This window comes from Bombus pyrosoma, linkage group LG7, assembly GCF_014825855.1.
Source record: "Bombus pyrosoma isolate SC7728 linkage group LG7, ASM1482585v1, whole genome shotgun sequence".
Classification (NCBI taxonomy): domain Eukaryota; kingdom Metazoa; phylum Arthropoda; class Insecta; order Hymenoptera; family Apidae; genus Bombus; species Bombus pyrosoma.
Window position 1 is genome coordinate 11,289,562 of NC_057776.1, and position 16,453 is coordinate 11,306,014.

Sequence of the window (16,453 nt, forward strand, 5' to 3'; positions counted from 1 at the left end):
GAAAGATCGAAGGAACACGAGAAGGAGCAACGGCAACGTAGAGGAACAGGTTGAAACGAGGAAATTCGCGCCGCCATTGGTTTGCGCGACGACAGCATCGTCGTTGCTGCATGTGCCGCCTGTCGATGACCTTATTTGAATCACCTCATTATGTAAGAATTTCGTGTACGCGTTCGAGCTGGCGCGCGCGCGCGCGCTCCGCTTAGGTAACAGAACGCGTGTTCGCGAGTCAAGTACCGAGCTGAAATCAAAGACTTTTATTCGACTTCCTTCTTCTGTAGTCTTACGGGTTTCTTCTTTCCATGTACGCGAACGATCATCACGACGTGGATATTTGCAAAGGTCCGTCGCACCAGAAAGGCGTTATTGCCTAGTAAAGACATTCAGGGAGCCATACCGCAAGAGGAATACCCGATCCGATGCGAGTTAGCCGGCGGAAAATGGGGAAAATAAAGCGAACGGTTTCAGCGTGTTCGCGACTCAAATGGCAGAACATCTGCGAAGATAAAAGTTGCTCGAAACAAAACCGTTGCTTATCAAACTCGACTACATTTTATTTCATTTCGTAGTCAATATATATATCTGAGAATCGATAAGATTACCTACATTATATTCGATATACGTTACTAATAACTTCACCCTTTCAGATAAGATTAGTTGGCGAGCAACAACTATTTTCACACGATAACGCACCTTTATTACCAATTCGGGTACTGGCGGATCGTATTTTCACGCGTGTGCCACCCACCGTTTTATCGTTCGTACGATACATCCAAGTAAGTGTTATTTTCGTAGAAACGTTTATCAGCCTGATTACTAGGCAAAGTACCATGAAAATTCCCTAGATGCTGGCAACCTACGCGTTACACTTTTTAAATCTTTCCACCTTCTGGCGAGATTAAACGACGTTGCACGAACGTCAAAAGGGCATCGATATCGCGAGCGGAGGGTGATCGCGGGCTCGTCAAAATTCTCAAAATTCCCGCTGGTCGTCCATTTATGACATTCCAGGCTCGGTTGTCGCACGACCGCGGGAGGCTGAACGATCTCGTCGCGTGCACGAAATTGCACGACGCCGCTGAAATTCCACGAAGGGCTGACCAGGGCGGGCAGGCCGCGGGCTAGCTGCAATTTATTGCGATAAAGGTGCAAAGCTATGACGTTCGACGCATCGTCTCACGACAAATGGCATTCCTCGAGCGTCGATCGGTCAAGCCCGACTAATAACGCCAACTACCGTCCGGATAGGGGAGCCGCGTTGAATTTTTCGTCTGACGTCTGACACGGGGGACTACGGTAGGTTCGACTTCTCCTCCAGCTACGTATCGCGGAGACTACGCATTGTAGTAAATAAATTCAATTCGTCGCGTCAGGTCGTTCATAAGCGATCTGTTCGGCGTATCGTTTGCTTCTCAATCTAAAGCGGGTTACACAAATTTGCACGTCCATGTATTCTGCATATTAAGCTATGTTCAGATAGCGCGAGGTTGACCCGTGAGGCTTGCTCGCCCGATACCTGCCTCGCTCGTGTTGCCTCGTGCGGTCATGTCGAGTACGCGAAGCAAGCAAACGAGGCAGGATGAGCCACCGTTACGCTTTCCACAAAGTCATTCAATACGCGTCCAAACGAAACGAGTAAGAAGCTGCTGGGCATCTTTGATGTTGCCAAAAAATCGGTACTCGTCGACTCGCCTCGAGACAGCCTCGCGCTGTCTGTGCATATCTTTATCTGCGCTTAATCCTGCTATTGTCTTCTAGTTCATATTTTCAGAGATACAAACGCGGAGAAGAAGCGAGAAAAAACAACACGGTTAAAAACAATGGAGTTAATTAGTAGTCGGGTAGTAGAGTAAACGTTCTAACGTTCTACCGATCAAAGTGACAGAAACGTAATAGCGCAAGAGCAAAGTCGTAAGAAGAGAATACCTGGAATCGACTTTGACCAACGATATTTACCAGCACTTGGCGCTCCGATCTCGCTACGCTTCCCCCTCCATTACACATAGATGTAAGAAACAGTAGCGGGGGGAATTGTGTGTAACGCTGGCGTTGAGAGAAGCAGCCTTCGGCAAATAATTTCGAGCCTCCTGTATCTACCGTGTATAAACGCGATGAACTCTGGTATTCTGAATCGACTCGAACGTTTCCAACTTAGAACGCGTCTACGTTACAGGATGTTACACAAGCGACGTGTGCAACGAGCATTATCAAGTTTCAGCCGGACACCATAACGATGCCGGGGAATAAAGATCGGTGGGCAACGCTTGTGTATTTACCGGCGACGCGTTTACATACATTAGTGGTGCGAGCGTAGCGCGAAACACGCGTTACACCAAGCCAAGAACCGTGTAGGCACATTGTATCGCATGCGAGCCGCGCGTAACTGCCAATTATAAGAGCGTAAACGGTCCGCGATTAAGAGTGCTACGTGTGTTACGCTTATCAATGAGCCGTAAAGTAACGCATTTCGCGATATCGCGGATCGGAATGCTCCAACGGCTCTTTCATTGCGCCGGAGACATGCGACCGCGCGGATTCGAGCGGACGAGCCCGCTCTGCGAAGAGACAGGAAACGTCCGCTATTTCCATTTATTCGAACAATCGCGTGGGATCACGCCAACATGTGTTTCCAGATAAAACGCAAGAAATTTCAATCTTTTTCTAAGTCGTTGCGACGTAAATCTCTCTATCCTTTTGTAGTCGAAAAGTGGAATAATATACGGCCTTGAGCAATTAACCAAACGCGTGAGAACCGTTTTGAATACGACACGAACTAGACCGAGGGGGACAATTATACGAGTGAAACGAACGGTTGGAACGATACCTTGAAATCTACCGAAGCGGTGTCTACAACGGAGGATCGCTAACAAGACCGTTGAACGTAGGTTGAACTTGTTCATCGCAGGATCGTAGCTGCGATTCGATCTCGAAGGACACAAACGACTAAAATTTACGTTGGATCCCTTCAAGTCTGAGTTTCGTATATCGCACGATAGGTACGAAACCTTGTTTCTCTATGTACTTTTAAAGAAAACCAACTTAATTCGCAATTCCATTTAATTAACAGAACGGCGACAACCTCGACGACACCAAACGCAGCTGAACCAGTATCGACTCCATAAGTAGGTTCGTTGCAGCGCTACTTCTGCTTCCCGCCTTTCCTTCGCTTCCTCTTTCCTCGACCCGTTGCGAGGAGCATCGGGAACGAGACACGGCCGCGTTTAAGAATCGCGCGGAACACAATTTTTCACCGAAGCGTCGAAGTTCTACTCGATAACGTTACGCGCCTAATCGAGCGACAATTTATGAATGGCACTGTCGAGAAACGGTGTCGTAATTGGCGTACAACGTGTCGGGAAATGTCCCAGAATCGATTAACATCCGCTTCAAAACGCCACGCACTCGTGAAACGAACTGTGAAATAACAGAAATCACACCCCGTGCGTTTCAATCCGCATTCCTTGCGTTCGCCAGCCACCCGCACCCTATTGCCGATAAAACGCCAATCTAAATTAATTCGTCGACCCGATATCGCGCGTTCGTCGATCGCTGGCACATTCATAATGCTGATTGTCATGGAATCACGTGAACCGTTAAGGTCGACGATTACGAGTTTACAGGGGAAAGGGAATCGAGCGATTGGATATGTTTGAATCGGTACTACCGATTCTATTTAACCCATTAAGAACTGGCAGCGCCACGGCATTGCGTAACATTTTATTCGCAATTTGTTTTCAGTCGATTCGTATCATCGAATTTTACTTTTTAATATCGTGGCTGGAAAAGGGGATTGCGAGAATTTCATAGATTTTTGATATGTTGAAAATAACAGAACGTAAGCTACGACGGTATTTTTGTTTCTCAACCTCTACTGTGTATGCTGTGTACGTACTGTGCCGGGTCTTTAATGGCTTGATTGTGCTGTATAACACAATTTAACGAATATTAATAGCGAAATCTTACAGGTTACAAATTACTTATGCTAATAAATTCTTCTGCGTGACAGTAGCAATTTTGCAATAAAAACAGGTATAATTTAGTTTTACAAATTACAAGTCAGCTAAGTGTATAATTTACAACATGTTACTTGTCAATTCATTAATATTAATTAGTGCATTATTGTGCAAGAGAATTCTATTCTATGAACTGAACTAACTATTACGTTACATGACTGTTATAGATTCAATCCTATGAAACGGGGGAAAACATTGACAGTGTTCGCTGTATAGTACTGTCGTTAGAAAAAGTACTCGCACATACTCTTATTTTCAATGAAAGGCCGTTTCAATTTCCTTATCGGATTCTACGTTTTCATTACGTTCCTGTCTCGTTCCATTCCTCGTACTACTATAATGCTATTAATCGGCGTAATTAGCGTTCGTAATTGGTTACTATCATCGAATATGGTCACGACTGGCGAGAAAGCAACCCTCTTCAAAGAATCGCGCACAAAATCCAAGTCATTCTTACGTTTCAGCTTGACCATTCGAGATAAGCAGACGAGCGATGGTATCTCTCGTTATCAGTTCCGACTGGGACTGATTGCGCGGTGAAGATCAAAAAGCCGCGGTTAGCATTTGCGGTGGTGAAGATAAACGCTTCGAAAGAACCAAACCGTGTAACGACACGCGCGCATTATCGGCCGCTAGATGGAGTGACGACGATAACTTTCCAACTTGAGAATCGGTGTCGTGCGATCGATACGCGGGGCACGGGAAATATTCCGAGGAAATTTGAATGTCATGGAACGATACGCGGCTCGCGACAGTCGAAATCGCTCGTTATCTGCGATTTCGTCCGATTCGTTCCATTTGGCGATGTAAAAAGCGACCGTATAATTTCACCCAATGAAAGATATCCGGTCGTTATCGAATGACACGCGTTGCTGATTGGCTGTGTGCACGGTTCGAGGTAGAAATTCATCATAAACGTGGATATCACGGACATTCGTATCTCGATCGGTTAAATACTCGGTTACACTCTGTCTACCTCGCATCGTCACCTTGTCCTATTTTAAGGCGGCTGTCCCGTTAATTAAATCGCGCTCAGAGAGAAGCTGTTAAGATAAGAAAACCGGCACTTTTGTCACGGAAATATCTATTCCCGAACCAGTGGAATTTTGCTTCCGTGTCGATGTTGAAACAGCGTTAAACGAATTCCAGTTTCAATTTGATTTCGATTACGTCTTTGTACGTGAGATTTAAATGGCTTGTAGCGTTTAAGTGGTAGAATGACGAGTCACTCCGGACGGTGCCATAGAGGGATAAGTCTGTACCTGGAACTCGTTGCCTGCCTTTATCCAATCAGTCTCGACCGGTTGGCAGAGGGGCGCAAGATTGATTGTTCCATGATTTCGTCCAAAACAACCAATTAGTATAATTATGCCGATAAATTCAAATTTAATTGGGCGCGCTTCCTCTCTCCACCCCGGAGAACTTTCTCGCACACCGAAAGCCAAATAACGATAATAACGCGCCAGTTATTATCTTCGAGGCAACGTATTTTGGAACAAAGTTCGGATCTAATTGCACGAACGATCCGTCGTATGAGAAAGGAAAGCAAACGCGTACACGGTGCCCGATGCACGCCACAGGAAACGCGTGTTTCGTACGATAAAAATTCACCGACACGATATTCTAACGTATGATACGGCGTGTCTCGAATTGACCTTTCACTCTGGCAAAGGATTAATGTACTTATCGTTCGCAACGTACTACGAGAGAGAACTGCGGCGGCAAAAAGGAGAACGTCGCGTCGCCGGCAATAAATGCAGAATTTAATTATCAGCTCTCTCTGTCTATCCCTTTCTTGGTTCGAAGCTCGCCGGTCGAAGTCGCTTCAAATGGGCTTGCAACATCTGGCGGACCGAGCGTGTTTTCCACGCCAATCTTTTTATCGTTTCTACCTCCCGGTGGTGAGTATCCACGCTCGAGTGCAGATATAAATTGGCCGAAACCCCGATACGATCGCGCGTCTATTTCTATACGTCTACGTCAACCGCGTTTTATCAGGCTATCGTCGATATGCTCGCGATTAAACGCAAACAGTTTTGTTTCTACACGCGTGATCTCGCTCCAATCACCCGTCTAGAGTTCATTTTTGTCGTGTTCAAAACACTTCATCCGCCTACGTAAAATCGTCCGATGCCTCTCTTCCACACGTCACATTACGTATCTAGTACCAGTTAATAACATCTCTTAATAATTCAACGCCCTATAGAGAATGACCGATGGTCTGCATATTCTCCGCTTTACGCGTATAAAGTCGTCGCAGTCTTCTCAACTAAATGCACGTACATCGAACAGAACTGTGACCGTGTCGCGTCTTGTCGATCCCAGGCTCCTTTCGCTTCGAACAAGTTTTACAACGAACTTGAATGTTTCTCGCTCCGCCTACCTATTTCTTCGTGTCCCGCACGCGATACCGATTCGATGTAATTTCAATGTCCGCGCTGACTTAATTACCCACGCCGACACTTTTCTACGATGGCACGCGAGCCGCGATCTTCGCGATGTCATTTTCGTCTCGGGTAAAAGCGTTTCTCCTAACGCAACCACGACGAGACTTATTCTTAGCCGTGTTTTTTCCGCGCGATGAAAACGGCCGAGAGGAAACGCGTGTGTTTGCACGAGAAACGCGTGTTTCACAAGATTCCCGGGCGGCCTTTGGCGAGCGAGATTCGCCCCTGAAATATAACCGTGAATTCATCACGGAGTCCTCGTTAGACGTAGCTAGACGACGCGAGACGCGTCTTCCGCGAACCGAAACTTAAACGAGATTATCGCTCTGCTCGCGACAGCCGCGCGTGAATAATTCGACACAGCCGGCGACGGAGGCGGCTAGAAAACGCGATCGAGTCGGACGCATGGATTTCTCGGTGATTCTAGCGGGCGCGAGAGACACTCGTCTCCGCGCTTCCATCAACCGGGATTCCAAGCTAATTCGTGACAGGACCAACCGCTAATCCGTCTCGAGTTTGGCCAGTGAGAGTAATAATCGTCCGACACGCCTAGCACGACGGTCCGATCAGTCTGCGACCACGACGGTCTCGCGTATTTCACGCGTGAAACGTTACAAAGCGTATTGCAAAAGCACCGAGCAGGCGGACGTCTGCTTTCCTCTTTCGAAACGCAGCTAATAAACCGTTTAACGATCGCGTTTATAAATACGAGGCGCTCGTAAGTCTTTCGATTAGCGCTACAATACGCCACTCGTGTAATTTATCGTTTCCAAGTAACGAAAGTTATTTCGTCGAGCTGCGTAAAGAGTGACACGAAATTCTTTAGTTAGAAGAGCATACAGGGTGCTTCGAACAAAAATAATTCGTCATATGCAATGGCCATAAGGATATTCTGTAATCTCGAAAGGATATTCGAAAAAAAAAACCGGAATCTTACTATTTAAATCTCGCAACACTCGCTAACCGCTGTACACGATATTCAAATCCCACCCACCCTACAAAACATTCCCGTACGCAACAGCTTCGTTGAATAATCACCTATGAATAATTCATTTGTCGTTGCGTAAATATCGCTAATTAGCTTCTCGCAATTAACCTGCGACCTTCTTTCTTGCAGAGAAAGGAAAAAAAGAAAAGGAAAAGAAACGGAACGAAAGAAAAAAAACGAGAACAGCGTAGAAAGAAACAAGACGAGTGATACTCACCAGAGGAGGATAGAACGCGGAGCTGTCCATACCGATGCTAGGATATGGTCCTTGATCGGTGGTGGAGGGTGTCGGCGTAGGGTAAGACGAGTAGGAGGTTGCGGTGGGTGCTAGCCTTGGGTACGCGCCCAGTGCCAACCTGGCCGCGCTGTCGTATTGACAGCTGCAGACTGTTTGTCCGGTCACGGGGTCCGTCATCATGGGCCTGCCGTTTTCGCAGCAACCAGGTCCCGTAGTGCCGGCCACAGGGGTGCTCGCTCCTCCGGAGGCGGGTGCGGCCGCGGCGCCGGTCGTCGTCGCCGTCGACGAAGGCGAGAGCGCACCAGGGCTGAGTGCGCCACCCGACGACATCGCCGGCGACGTCGCCGTCGTTGGCTGTCCGCCGCTCACCAGCAGCTAAAATGATTTTAACGGGACGTATTAGCAACACGCTCGCTTGCTTCGGCCAGCTGATCATGGGTGTGTATAGGGTGTGGTTCGAAGGTGTTCCTTATGGGTTTGGGCGGGGTTAAGAATTTTGATGTCCGTGAAAGAATTATTTTGTCGCGTTCTACAGGAAAAACGGAAGACAATTTGCGGATTTTAACGTAGGTACGGTATATATGTATGCAAATATACGCGTAAGAATAAACGATTGGAGGTATTTTCAGCGTTTGAATGGAACGGTAGGCGATCTTTCCTGATTTCTCCTGATTTTTGAAACAAACGGAGAATGGAAAATCTTTGGCCGTATGGGTTACGATCTTCGTGAACTTGTGGATAGATATCGTGGAACGGGTCGATGTTCCGATAAAAAACTGATTAACAGCGCTTTTGACGAAAGCGGAGATAAGAGGAGATCTTGTCAATGAAATTTGAAGTGGTGGCAACACCGAATAATAAGATAATCAGCTAGATAGGAAATTTAATTGAATTAACATTAAGAAGGACGAGTTTAGGAACGATATCTGATACATCGAACGAATTACGTTTAGATAATCGCGCTCGAGTATCGAAACAAGGTAGAAAATCTGTACGTAAACAAATTATATGGCAATAACGTGGTACGATATAAAATCCCTGCGCCTTTCCTCGACCCTTTGTCCGTGACTCATGTTACCGCTGATTCATATTACCCGTTTCGTTGTCGTTTCCGTCAACAGCTCTTAGTTAACACCGTGTACCGATGTACGTAGGTGAAAAAAGAAAAAAAAGGGAAGAAAAGAAAAAACGTTCGCAGGTCGAATAAAACAAGTAGATACATGGAAATAAATTGCGGGTTAACCAGGCGATATCGGTTTTAAAAATAATTCTAGAGTAAAGGGTTAATAGCGGTAATGACGGTAATTTCAAAAGCAGGTGATACACGCTTATCGCCGCGGATCCGATTATAAATGCGTGCTCGATAACTCGATAGCAATTCCGTGTTACTTTAATGGACGATAATCGAGGATGGAGTAGCGGTATCTGTCGTTATTAAACAACAGATGACACACGACAATTAACTCCTTAAAAGGATCGTCAACGCGAGAAGGGGATCGAGAGGTGGAACAAATAATAATAAAAAATGCCAACTATAATTCACTTCGGAAATCTTTGATCGAAGTTTCAAACGAAGTACGTGCTATGTTTCCCGTGGCTGGAATTACGTAGTGCGACATCAATGTTCGCTCGCGATCAGGGTCCTCCGATAGCAATAATTGTCACGTAATTTCGTATAATGACAGCCGAGTATATTTACCGTAAATGTCACTCGAAGCTTTCCAGACCGAATAAATTAAATGGAAATTTATCTTGGAGCAAGTCAAATTGTTGGCCAGCCTTCGTACATCAACGATCCTTGTTTACGCTTTTGCAAACGACCAAAATATCGCATGAAAATTACGCTCGTCGCATGTTAATGCGGAAAGAAACGCACCCGACCGCTTTTTTTTTCTTTTTCGTCGAAAGTACTTCAATTTTGTTTGGCTGCTATCGCCGCGTCGAGTACCAGAACCAAACCAACGATAGCAAATATCTTGATGCGTATGTCGTTCTCCACAGCCTAATTGTTGTACGCGTTCGACCAAAAATATTCCACGTTTTATGTAACAAAGGATTATTTTATATTACGCTATAAGGATATCGGCCGAGTGAAAATACAGATGCTACGTGCAAACACGGAACAAATTTCGGAACGGCAAAAATTGCAAGTATGTTTTACACGAGACATACGCGCTTGATATTCAAAAGAACGGACGATACTTCCAAAAAAAATGCAAACGATCGGTTGATGGATGGACCTAGGTCGGAAAGGACGAGCATCGCAAAACTATCGATAATTAATGTGGTTGGCGTAATCGATCAGCTTCGAAATTTGCATTATAGTACTTTGGCTTAAAAAAAAAAAAAAAGAACAAGATTGATATCACGCAAGGAGAACAAGACATTACCACCACGATAACTGCTTAATTAATGTTAATCATTCCTACGATATGCAAGAGCTACACGAAGATAAAAAATCGTTTGTCTCGTTGGTCATAATGCACGTCATACCTGTTGCACGCCTTGTTAAAAAATGAAATATAAACAAACGCAACATCGAAATCGAATCGATTGTAGCGATAATAAACATACCGATAGGTTTTAATCGCGGGGAGTGCTTTACATAATAATCTTGCGTTAATAACTTCTCGTTAAGGCGTCTCTGAATCATGCTTCCCTGCAACTTTTATCGTCAGTGGACACCTCTAGCTACCTTGCGCTTACGTGCACTGGCGCTTCCATTACGTTTGAATAATCGTACGACCGCTCAATGTCTGAACCTATTATTTTTGCTTAGAATACCGAATGTTATTCGTCGACGCAGTATCGACGGATATAATTCACGAAGTCCTGGTTATTTAGATAATCGCGCGTATACTCCTAACATTTACAAATTATCTACACGGACAAACAGAGTTAACGACGAAATGGAAAAGCGAACGAGCCAGACAAATTATTTCTAGATCGACTTTCTTGCACTCGTTTTACCATCGCTAGCGATAAAGTAGCAAACGCATCGCGTGTTGCTAGATAAATATTATTTCTATATGGAAATATATCTGTCACGCATCGAACGACTCCTCCGTTCGAACAGGGCGGAATTTAATCACGCGCGGATTCCAAAAATACTCGTCCCGTGTATATTAATTCCCCCCGTTTGTTGCCTCTGATTCCGCGAACCATGTTCCAGCGTTCTAGGCAGGCAACGGTGGCGCGATCCCGCGATTAATCGCTTCCCAAAGGCAGCGTGCGTCGTCGATCTCTCGCGCGGAGTACTCACGAGGGAAGGTCTGCGTACATATATATCGCGTAGGCTTCTCCGCGCGGTAAATTAGCTCGCGGTAAATGAGGATGAAATGAATCCTGGTAATTAATACGGCAAGGGCGTGGAGTTATTTCGAGAGAACGAGCTCCGCAGAGCTGAAAGGGTGGAAGGGCAGAGAGAGGATCTCCGTGGATCGTCGCGTTGATAAAGAGAGTCTTCGTCTCGCGTATTCCGCTCGCTGTAGAGAAGCAGGGAGGAAAAGGAGACGAAGTCGATGGAGGAGAAGAAGACGAGTCGGAGGAAAACTGTTCGCTCACGTAGCACCTTTCTATTCGTAGAGCGCGTGTCGAAATCGGAGGCCAGGCGACAGGACGCCCACGGGAAACGTGATAAATAGGATCATCGGAAACATTATTTTCACACGCACGATTTTCCCTTCGCCCCTTTGTTTTCTCGTTGCTCTCCTACAGAAAAGAAATCTCGTCGAACAAGAGGCGGAGAAGAAAAAAGAAGCAGGGAAAGAATGGAGAAGAGGGAGGAAGGAGACGTCGCCACCGTTTTTTATAACGCGTCCATATTTTTCGCGGCGTGGACGTGTTTACGAAAAGCGGGATTCCACGTCGCGCTAAATAGTCGTAAGATATTTCGACGCCCCGTGGCTGCCGGCTACAAATTTCGTCCGATAATTTATCGCTAGCGATACTTAAATAGCGTTCCACCGTGAAATTGGACGACGCGCCGATCATCCACGAGATCATCCTGTCGACCTCCGATTCGCCGCAATTCCTATGCGACTTAATTTATTTTCATCAACATTGACGTAACTGTCGTGGTGAACGAGCTGTCGCGACCACTTTCGCTCGCTCCATCTCCACGCACGATTTTGTCTCTATCGAAAATGTGCCTCCTTTCGGTATGCAAACCTGAGAGACGTGCGCAAAGTCCCGCGATATCGCCACAGCGAGATCTTCGATTAAAACGACACGCGTTCGCCATAATCGTTTAGGAGTACCGGCGTTTCTCTATTTCCACGAGCGAAACGGTCTTCTCTGGTCGTTGGAGGCTCGTTCGCGCGCTCGGAAAGAAGCTGGCGCAAAAATAGACGAGAAAAAAGGCAGACACCCGGACAGACCCGGTCTCGGAAGGGAACGAGGTAAACCGAACTTTCGTGAACAAAGAGCCGAGAAGAGGAGGAGGAGGAGGAGGAGTAGGTGGTGGTGGAGGAGGAGCAGGAGGAGGAGGAGGTGGTGGAACACCTCGAGGCCGTGACACATGCGTGCCTGTGTGCACGCGTGTGTCCCCGTGCACGCACAATCCTCTTTCTCTGTATGCGTTCTATACTGGTGTCTCTTTCCTTTTCCCGTGACTCTGCCTCGTTCCTTCCTCGTCTCGCCCCGTCATTCTCGCTCTCGCCAATTCGTCTCTCACGGAACGTTTCGGCTCCTCCAGCGCGTCTGGAGCCATTCACGCCCTGCTGGGTTTCCCATCGGAACCTTTTAAAAGCCCGCTTTCACCCCCGCGGCAGCAACCACCGCCGCGAAAACCCTACGGATCCTGGGCCTGGCAGAAACGATCCTGACACGTTCGTCCGTCCTTTCCTCTACCGTTCTACCTTTCACCACGGTTCTCTTCCGTAGCCCTGACAAACCCACCACCGGTCTCTCTTTTACTCGTCGACGACTCGGTGACAGTTGCGTTCGCGAATCAACCCCTCTCCAAGGGTGAAACGAACTCTGCGACGGGTTCTCCACGCGAGAGGCTTCGTCCGCGCGTCGCCGTATTCGTGCGCCACAGGCGGAAAGAGAAACGCGAGTGATTGAGAAATAAAATTCAAATCCAGCCACGAGAAACGTTCGATCATGATTGCCGGGTAATTATAGCGTATGTTTTAATTGGAAGACGCTCGGAGCGGTTCGGTCTCGAGTGTACGCGCGAGCCAGTCGAGGAGCGAATGGTTCGTGGAAAACGTTAAGTATGGTTTATCGATGATCCGATGCACGAATAAGCGGTGCGTGACGCAGGTGTAAAGAGAATGCAGCCTCTCTGGACGTCGATGATGAGGAATAATTTACCGGTACGAACGTGTAATTTCGACGTAAGTGCGGCAACCCCTTATTCTCGATGCCCGCGAATTTACAATGTATCGATATCGTGTTCGATACCTGCGCTGAATAAACTCGCGCGCGATCGATGAAATCGTCGCCTCTGTCGATGACTGCGCGATCTGGCATGGCTCGATCGCGTCGTCATTTTATTAACGATTGTTTCGCAAGTAAATAACGTTAATTTCGAACATGAAGGAAATGTCGCAACCGTGGATCTCCCGCCGATCGTCCGATCGGTTAGCACAATCACGAGCCGAAGGACCGGAAGTGCGTCCGTCCAACCTATAATTTCGTGCCGCGGACTATCGCGGTAATCGATCGGCCGATAGACATCGTGCTCCAATATCAGCGACGATAAAAGGCCCTCGGGCTAGCTCTTCAATTTTTTCTTGAAAGTCGTCCGTCTGATTAATTTAGACTCGGAAGGTAATCGTTTCCAAGAATTTCGATAGGCATCCGTCGACCACGACACGTCACGTTGACGCGTTGGATCGACACGTTTTGCGAACGCAAAGACCCAAATTCGAAAAGCTGACTTTCCTTTATCGTTCTTTTACCCTCACGAAACACTAATCTATGCATGCACGCGTGTCAGGAACGAAGACACGCGGAAGAAGAGGCCAGAGCGTGAAGACCGAGTAAGTTGTCGGAGAACAGGACTCGCACCGGTAAGTAAAGGGTTCTTCATAAACAGGATTACACGTGTCGAAGTTGAGCTAAGTAGCGGTTTGATCGCGAGTTATCGCCGCTCGTGCAAAGTAATCGGAGAAACTTGACAATGTGCCGCTCTTAGTCACCAGTGGCACACGCGACAACGAAACAACCGACGTGATAATCGTCTAACAACCGATTTCACGGAATCACGCGAGACAATTTCGAACGTAATTCTGCGCGGACAGTCACCGGGGGCTGAACGATTCGATTCGCTCTGAGAGGGCAAAATTCCGTTAAAGCGAAAGAGTCCCCCCGTTGGAGAAGTATAAACGCGGTCAGAGACCGATAGGAACGCAATACGCGCGCGCAATTCGCACGAAAAAGATGGCGGACCCGGGGATACGAATGGACAGAGTCTCTAGACCGATTCTCCCCTTCCGTCCCTGGCCCGTTTCCTTTGCCAAGGCAGCTCCTTCCACCTTCCTCGGCCGCGTGTCTTTTTCTCGTCGCTGAATTCTCGAGTACGTAAGGAGGGCGCAGGAGCCTTCTTCAGACCTCCTTGCGACCCCACCTCCTCCTCTTCGCGCGAGATCTTGTACGACAACGGCATTTACGGCCCCGGACCCCGACACCACTTCTTTCTCGCGACAAATTAACCGTTGCGGTGATCCTTTCTCTCTTTTATTCTCTTTCAGTTGCCGGTGAAACGTAACTCAAATGTAACGCGTCGCGTGATTGCAATTTGTCCGTATCGCTCGTGGATAGAAGTTAATCGGATTTCCAGCTATGTTATCTGTTGTCTCCGCGCCGCGTAGAATATCGTTTCCAACTTAAAGGTCTGGCGCCTCGATAAACTCGTTCGTACTGCGTTAACGAACGAGTCTCGATCCCTTTTTATTTATTTATTTCGGAACGTAATCGTATCTCGCGTCGAACTACGATGCGAGGCATTACGGTTAGTTAGCGGCGGTGTTGTCAACTTCAAAGTAAGAATGGAAAATAAAAATCTACGAAGCATTTGACGACGTATGGCTTCTTTGTTCGTCGTTCGGTGAAAGTTCTCAAAGGAAGCACCGATTTTTCTAAAGTTCCTATTTATAGCGAATGAATCGTTGATCCACGCGCTCGATGGCCACATAAACAGAGCCGTAACAATGGAAACGAGGAGAAGGAGGTAAACGTAAGAAATCGTGATTTTCGGTGCGTGGAGTCGGGAACAACGACAGACGCCAGATGCCAATGAAATATATCGTACAATAATGACGGCAACGATTTAACGTTAATTACCTCCGGGGGCTAAAGGGCGCCACGGAATGCCGAGAGCGGTTTCGTGGAGCGTCGCGGCTTTAAAAACGTCTAGATGGAAAAGGATGCGCGTCAGGGGCCGGCAAGAGATCTATTTGAAGCCCTAAAGACTCCGTTAAAGTGGCTGTAACTCGACGTTAAGAAGGCGTGAACGTTAACCGTACGAGTGACGGGGACCGTTGGTATTTTTACGCGGCTTGCCGAAACACGTTTCTTTACCGACCGACTAAATTTTTACGACGAGTCCCGCGTCGGAGAAAATTTGTGAAAAATCCTCGCTCCAGCCGTTTCATTTTATACCATTCGCCGAAAGACAAACGAGAAGCGATTCTTTCTTCTCCTTTCTGCGCGCGCTCTCTCGTTCGACGCTAAACGTTGATGTTAAAAAGGTCGGAGTACGAAAAAGAGAAAAGAACGAAGGAGAAAAAGAAATAGCACGTCGCCGGGCGTTCGCGTACGCGCTGCAAAATAAAATTCGTCCGAGACAGGACGCTCTCTGTCCCGAGTGAAATTCAATCTACACGATATACATATCGATCGTTTTTCTCAGAAACGACATTCCTGCCGGATCGACCGGGTATATACGGTCTGCTGCGGCCGAAAGAGACCCAGGTCCCCGAGAAATCGTGAAAAGGAGAAGCCCGGCCGAATTCGCAGCGGTGCGAGGCCGTTCCCGTGCGAATGAGACACGTGCACCTTTAAAGAGAAACAACCGGTTTCCGCGACGTGCGTGTAAGGTCGGTGCAGCAGGACGGTGCGGTGCCCGGTAGGTAAGTACGTGCGAGAATCCGTGCCGTAATTGCCGATTCCGTCAATCATCGAGCAGCCTAGCTTCATGCTTCTACCGAATCTCCGCCGATCCCGGATAAACACCACGGGTAATAACAAAGTACAACCGGATAACGATGCTATAATAACGCGATTTAACGAAGTGAACGAACCTCGAAATTCCCTGGTCGGTCATGCGATACACGGCTGTAGGTACGCGACAGACGTATGTATAGAACGCGAAGCTGATATCTCGACGGGCATTATTGTAACCGATCGCACACCGTCGACAAAGTAATAATTTCGCCAAGTTAATCGGCTAACGACCGGCGGATTTCTCTGTGTATCGTTACAAATTGCTACGCGTATCGAAAGGATACGAGGGGAGTGTATCTTTGCTCGGGTCGGTGGTATCTACGATCGACGATACGCGTCAAATAAACCGCAATTAAATTTTTCAGGGTTTAATACGAGGGAATATCGCGGTAACGATTCGCGTCGTCTCGATCGGCTCTTTGTTACGCTTTCTACGCTATCGGTACGGCAGGCTACGAAACGCGTAAATACCAGGTGCAGCATTCGGACGAATGTTGCGAGACGCAACCTGAAATTGCGACGATCAAACGGCATTTAATCTCATTTACCTTGCAATCACCGATTACAGGAAAGGTACAGCCTCGGTAATAAG

At 47.3% G+C, this 16,453-nt stretch overlaps 1 protein-coding gene across 2 annotated transcripts in view; it reads right to left on the bottom strand.

Annotated features, from left to right (window-relative positions):
* The window catches only part of LOC122569408 (homeobox protein caupolican-like), a 76,130-nt gene that overhangs the window by 31,503 nt on the left and 28,174 nt on the right, over positions 1-16,453 (bottom strand). For both annotated transcript variants that reach the window (XM_043730405.1, XM_043730406.1), the window contains exon 2: positions 7,666-8,061. In XM_043730405.1, coding sequence (XP_043586340.1) covers positions 7,666-8,061 — 396 coding nt within the window. The remainder of the gene's footprint in view (positions 1-7,665; positions 8,062-16,453) is intronic.